Below are 6,566 nucleotides of genomic sequence, written 5' to 3'. Positions count from 1 at the left end.
TTTCAGACAAAGTTACAGATACATCGAACTCACTTGTAGGCCGTGCTACGTTCTCCGGAGTCCAGTAAATATACCGTTAATTATCACATTTATTTAATCATCACAATTATGGTTCCTTTTTTTTTCCATTCAACAATTTGCAGGATCAAGTGTTGCCAAAGTGCATGTAACAAGCACATTGGTTTGAAAATGTACTGACATGGTTTTTATAGTATATTCAGTGCAGTTTTACCACAAATTCCATGTGTTGTGTTTTAGGCTTTATGCAGACTGTCGGAGTCTACATAGAATTCACTGCCTTTACATGCACGCGTGTGCTGGTCAGTGAGTGTGTTTTGCAAATCCAGGGAAAATTGTAACAATTTAAACTTCTAAAAAAAATTAAAATCCTATTTTATTGGTCTTGCAAGGAGATGATATAGGTCCCCACCCCATCCCCTCAATCCTCCAACCACACACACCTCTCAGAGATCAGAGATCTCTCAATAAAAATGTTCTCCAACATCTCCTTCTCCTCTTTCACCTCAGGCTCTGATGCCATTCCAGTTGGAAGGGAGCACCTGGGTGTGCCACCCCATATCATATTACAGGGGTGGTACTGTTACCTGTCTGACAAGCTGAGCTACTATCTCCCTGCAAGTCCACCAGGATCCAGGTAGTTGGACGAGGCTTGAAGGGGTGGTGCAGAGAAGGTGGAGCTTACTAGACCTCCTCCTCGAGCAGATAAAAATCCGTCACGGACAGGTAGAAGGCACTTAGAGGGACTTGGCTCTCCTCTTAGTGTGCTCCTCTGCTCTGCCAAACATTTCTCTCTATCTCTGCTCCTCTTTTTCTCTGTGAATCGTCTTTCAAAAGAAACCAGCAATGAAAAAAACTGTCAGGACCTCTTTCAGTAGTGGAGGTGGCGGAGGTAGTTTTGCCGGTGGTAGTTATGGCGGAGGGAGTTATGGCAGTGGTGGTTTTGGCGGTGGGGCCCAAAGATCCTTTTCCACGAAGTCTTCTATTAATCTTGGGAGGCCAGCAGCCAGTGTTGCAGGAGGCTCAGGGCTTAGATCAAGCATGGGTGGTGGATTTGGAAGTGGTTTTGGTGGTGGTGGTGGTGGTGGTGGTTTTGGCAGTGGTTTTGGAAGTGGTGGTGGTGGTGGTTTTGGCGGCGGCGGTTTTGGAAGTGGTGGTGGTGGATATGGCGGCGGTGGATTCGGCGGCGGCGGATTTGGTGGCGGCGGTGGTTTTGGTGGTGGTGGAGGTTTCGCTCCCCCCATCACAAACGTTCAAATCAATTCAAGCCTGCTGGCCCCCCTGGACCTTCAGATTGACCCCAACATCCAGACTGTCCGCACCCAAGAAAAAGAGCAGATCAAGACCCTAAACAACCGCTTCGCCAGCTTCATTGACAAGGTAAGTGACCCTTTTTTGTTTCCTGCTAAGAGACCTAAGTAACACAACAAGATGAAAAAGCTAATACGATTTTATATTCAGCTGAACCTACACTTACTATATTTTGTACCTTGGCTCAAAGTCAATAGATGTTTATATGAATTGAGTGAAGATCGTGAGGATGCACTGCACACAGTACAGTTTCCTGCCCTGTGCAAGGCTGAATTGCTACAGCTGGGTGTCTCTACAAGGCCACTCATTAAACATTACACAGCAACTGATCCAGCCCTGTGCAGCAGTAGTCCCGGCACACCTAGCTCTCGAACCTATGAGTAGTCGCCGCAGTCTTATGAGTGCAAATATGATTCTGTCATTTGCTCATAAGTGTGGGACCTTTCAAGAGAAGAAGGTTCTCAAAGTGACACTGAAACTGAAAGCAGACCTTTGCACCTATAACTTACCGGTGACCATTACTGGCCACCTGCCAGCTGTCTCTCCCCAGAGTGAAAGGCAGGAAACACTAGAGTGGTCGTATCTAGTGACCGGTGGCTCTCCGTATGAGGGGAAGTAGGGATCAAGTTATCGTCTACTCCAATGGCAGCAAGGACTAACAAACGTTCATTAGTGCTGCAGAAATTAGACCCAATCTCACACATCTAAAATGTATCGCACAATGCTAATGTTACACAAATGCCTTTGCATTATGTTTTCTACACTTTTCATGTATAATTCAAGACCTCGGTAAGAAGATGAGGCAGAATGGAAAAGCAAATGAACCACACCCTATGTGAGAAAACGCTCGCGTCGCTTTTCTGCAGTGTGCACGCGCCACACCTGAGCTGTTCTCACACAGGCAAATGTCAATTAAACGACTCAAAAATTCAATAATGCGCATCTAAGTATTTCAACTATTTCGAGTAACAGCACTGGGAAAGCTGAAGTCCAGTTTTACTAAACATTTTAATTGATGTAAAATTGCATATTTGGAAAGACTCAGCCCTCAGTCCATCTAATAGCTTTAGGGATGTAGCTTCCATTTTTCAGGCAGGCAAGTTCATTCAGTGAAAGTATTTCTCCTGGAGGCGAGGGAGCGTTAATGTTAGAGGTTTAGGGGGAGGGCCTACGATGAGGTGTGGCACTATAGACCGTCCCGCTTCTTAGCTTACAGACACACCGGGCTTCAGACCTTGCATGGATTTTCTGCCTTTTAGGATCAGGAGTTGAAACATGTTTTTACTGATCATGTCTAACAAGGATCTCATTAGAGCCAGCACAGCTCAAGTTTGCTGTGCACAGAGTCTCCACGGAGCATCGTATTTAGTACATCCTGCCCTGGGGGGCATTTTAATACAGCCACTGCCAATATCAGTGCACACAAGAGTTTTTCATGTGGGAAAGTCACACAGAGGTGTGGCTCGATGAATCACCTGACAAGGAAAGAAGACAAACAGAATGATCAAGCGGACAGGAGAAATAAATATACAAATGTATTATATAATAGTTCACTTTCCCCAAACTAAATTTAAACATGGAAAATGCGTTTACTTTTTAGGTCCGCTTCCTGGAGCAGCAGAACAAAATGCTGGAGACCAAATGGAGCCTGCTGCAAGACCAGACCACATCATCCCGCTCCAACATCGACGCCATGTTCGAGGCCTACATCGCCAACCTGCGCAGACAGCTGGATGGGCTTGGCAACGAGAAGGTCAAGCTGGAGGGAGAGCTGAAGAACATGCAGGGCCTGGTGGAGGACTTCAAGAACAAGTGAGTTAAGGAAGGACAGGAGGGAAGCGAGCGAGTCGTGTTTTTCAACGATTGACAACCGTTTTCCGTGAGCTGATCTTTGCACTTTTGGTTTGTTTCAGATATGAAGATGAAATCAACAAACGTGCCGGTGTGGAGAATGAGTTTGTACTCCTCAAGAAGGTGAGGGTTGACCTTTTAAAAAGTCGCTCCATCATTTCAATAACTACTTCTTTTCCTCTGGGCCATCAGCAATGCAAGCAACTTTTTTGCTTCTGTCCAATTACAGGATGTAGACGCCGCCTACATGAACAAAGTTGAGCTGGAGGCCAAGGTTGACTCTCTTCAAGATGAGATTAACTTCCTTAGAGCTGTCTATGAGGCGGTAAGAAACATTAAAGCATGTTAATTATTTGTTATACCTAATGTCTTTCTTTCCTTATTATTATAGGGCAATTAATTCGATTTTTAACAATGGCTCGTATATCTTGCTTGCAGGAACTGAATGAGCTTCAGGGACAGATCAAGGACACTTCCGTCATTGTGGAGATGGACAACAGCCGCAGCCTGGATATGGACGCCATCGTAGCTGAAGTGAAGGCTCAGTATGAGGAGATCGCCAACAAAAGCCGTGCTGAAGCCGAGTCATGGTATCAGGCCAAGGTAGGTGTAGAAAGGAAAATATCCCGTCCACATATTGTGTATTTTAAAATAAAACGGCACAAAATGGGCTGTGGAATGTGTAATAACCGTTTTTTTTTTTTTTTCAATCACATTTCTTCAGTACAAGGAGATGGAAACCCAAGCAGGCAGTGCTGGAGATGACCTTCGCAACACTAAGAGCGAGATTGCTGAGCTCACCCGCATGATTAGCCGTCTCCAGAATGAGATTGAGTCTGTCAAGGCACAGGTAACCTTCAGTTCTTTTCATTTATACACCTGTCAGCTACGCCCAAAATACATAAACCTGAACATGGACATGCTAAAGACATGTTTAATAAGAAATATCATATGTAATAAGTTTCAACATCTCAGCATGGCAACCTGGTATGAAAAAAATTGTTTTGGCATTATTGTTGCATTGGTATGCAACATAAAACGCAGTCTTTTACCAAAGTGCGTAGACGCCGCCTAATTTTTTAAAACCTTTCACCAGCGCGCCAACCTGGAGGCCCAGATCGCCGAGGCTGAGGAGCGTGGTGAGCTGGCCGTGAAGGACGCCAAGGCCCGCATCAAGGACCTGGAAGAAGCCCTGCAGAGAGCTAAACAGGACATGGCCCGCCAGGTCCGTGAATACCAGGAGCTCATGAACGTCAAACTTGCTCTGGACATTGAGATCGCCACCTACAGAAAACTTCTGGAAGGAGAGGAATCCAGGTAAGAGCTTAGCTACTTTGGACTCTGACAGTGAGAAAGCGCATTGCATCACTTGTGCAGGTAGAAACTGGAATTGCTCTTTATGTGTGGACTTCTTTGCAGAATTTCCTCTGGCGGTGGAACTGCAACCATCCATATGCAGACCACATCCTCCAGCTATGGTAAGTATTAACATATCCGTTTACAGTTCAAGGTGATTTTTACGTAGTCTTCGACTGAAAATGGATAAACATTAACACTAAAGCTGCCAGTTTGGTTGATGAATGCGTTTTAATGAAAAGACGTGAAAAAATTCCCATTCACCCAAACACGTTCTTCTGGTAACATAATATTTTTGTCACCAAGGTGCATCAGGTGGCGGAGGAGGTGGCGGAGGAGGTGGCTTTGGCTACGGAGGCGGCCTTGGTGGCGGCGGAGGAGGCGGCTTTGGCGGCGGCTTTGGCGGCGGCTCAGGGGGCGGCTATGGCGGCGGCTTTGGCGGCAGCTCCGGGGGCGGCTTTGGTGGCATCTCCGGGGGCGGCTTTGGCGGCAGCTCCGGCGGCGGCTACGGAGGTGGTGGCAGTAGCAGCATAAGCTCAAGAAGCTCCACCCGTGTCTCATCTACCCGTGGTTTCCTGTAAACATCAGCCAGCATTTCTGCCATGGTTCTTTTCTTCTCATTTTGTTCTCCTCCTCTCCTCACTCATTAAATCCCCTCCAACTGCAGACACAGAGCAGACTCAGAAAGAATTTACAACCAGTAGGTTCACATAATGGTACAGCTCTCCCTCTCTCCTTCCTTGGCACAATTAGCATTTACAGAGAATAAGAGATTAAAATCAGGTACAAGTCGAGACAGAGAGATCATTAGGCCAAAACCAAAGAGCTTCAGAGATGTGAGTCAGTCCCCTCTTCTTTTGATCGGTCAGCCTGGCTGGCTTTTGGTTGCTGGATGTGCTGTTGTGTAGACAAGTGAAAACTTGTAGTGTCATGACAGAGAATCCTTGCAAAGCAACAAACCCTGCACACAAAAAGACAACGGGGATCGGATTTGCACAAAAGAGGTGTGGATGTTGTGGTCTCGAATTAATTGGACAGGCCTTCACGTAAAGCTGCATCCACTTCCCCTCTTTTCTGCAATGTCTCCTCTGTTGTCTCTCCCGTGTCATCTTGTGCATTTTAGGTCATCAAAAGCAGCCAACAATTACACTTTCATGTCAGATTTTTGGGATCCTCCTTTTCTTCTCCTGTTTTGAGAGAAAATGAGCTCTCCACTACAATATAGAAATGGTGTTGTGTTTGCTTTGTTTCAACTTTTAACTTCCAATACGAAAACATGGATAAGGCTGACTGGGACAACCAGATTTATCACGAATTTGTACCATCACAATGATTGAAATAAATCTGTGTTTATATTCATCTCAGTTTCTTCTTCTTGATTTGTGTTTGTGACCGAACCCCCTCCTTTATTGTTGCCACAGCTTTCGGCTACATTTAAGTGTGGACAATGACAGAGTTACAGAGTTGGAATCCACAGTTATTTTTGAAACAACTTGGTTTTATTTTAATACAGAAGGAACATAGCAATCATTTTAATTTTAGCCCACAACACTATCTGGCAGATTTGAATTAGCACTAGTGGCTCTGTCAGTCGATTGAATCTTAAATATTTAATGGTCATATACATCATTCAGCATTAAAAGCGTCTTCACTGAAAGTTACCCACCCTCAAACCATCACAGCTGCTGGATTTTGAACTGTGTGCTCAGGGGTGGGGCCAGGGGGTTGGGGGTGAGTACGGGAGGGGTGGGACTGCTAAAATCTCAATGGCCGCTCCACGTGCCACCCTGCCACCACCAGAGTGCGAGGGTGGTAGGTACCTGCTGTACTCAAATCCGGACCAAATCCGAGGGTGAAGTAAACTGTTATGCTTACAAAGAATTTATCTACTTCATAACATTAGAATTTTGTAGAAGTTCCAACCCAAGAGACATATCCTGCAAGCCATGGCCTTTTACCTCCGCCCAACTGTGTTTATTTTACTACATAAACTACAAATGTATTTGGCGTTTCTTCCACTGAACAAACAC

The 6,566-nt window shown here is 45.5% G+C and overlaps 1 protein-coding gene across 1 annotated transcript; it reads left to right on the top strand.

Moving 5' to 3' along the window:
* Positions 1 to 743: 743 nt before the first annotated feature.
* Positions 744 to 5,895, top strand: krt5 (keratin 5). Its single transcript, XM_067526859.1, has 9 exons — positions 744 to 1,398; positions 2,930 to 3,141; positions 3,243 to 3,303; positions 3,410 to 3,505; positions 3,619 to 3,783; positions 3,905 to 4,030; positions 4,277 to 4,497; positions 4,600 to 4,658; positions 4,843 to 5,895. The coding sequence occupies exons 1-9, from the start codon at positions 865 to 867 to the stop codon at positions 5,115 to 5,117; spliced, it is 1,749 nt and encodes a 582-aa protein (XP_067382960.1). The 5' UTR covers positions 744 to 864; the 3' UTR covers positions 5,118 to 5,895.
* The last annotated feature ends 671 nt before the right edge of the window (positions 5,896 to 6,566 follow it).

Source organism: Channa argus, chromosome 13 (assembly GCF_033026475.1).
Source record: "Channa argus isolate prfri chromosome 13, Channa argus male v1.0, whole genome shotgun sequence".
Taxonomy (NCBI): domain Eukaryota; kingdom Metazoa; phylum Chordata; class Actinopteri; order Anabantiformes; family Channidae; genus Channa; species Channa argus.
This window is presented reverse-complemented; position numbering and strand designations above follow the sequence as displayed.

What these genes read in the sequence shown, in the direction of transcription:
- krt5 (XM_067526859.1), top strand. Translation starts at nt 865, where the DNA reads ATGAAAAAAACTGTCAGGACCTCTTTCAGTAGTGGAGGTGGCGGAGGT. An exon ending in TTAGAGCTGTCTATGAGGCG is followed by an intron (nt 3,506 to 3,618) that starts GTAAGAAACATT and finishes TCTTGCTTGCAG; the next exon opens with GAACTGAATGAGCTTCAGGG. An exon ending in AGTCATGGTATCAGGCCAAG is followed by an intron (nt 3,784 to 3,904) that starts GTAGGTGTAGAA and finishes ACATTTCTTCAG; the next exon opens with TACAAGGAGATGGAAACCCA.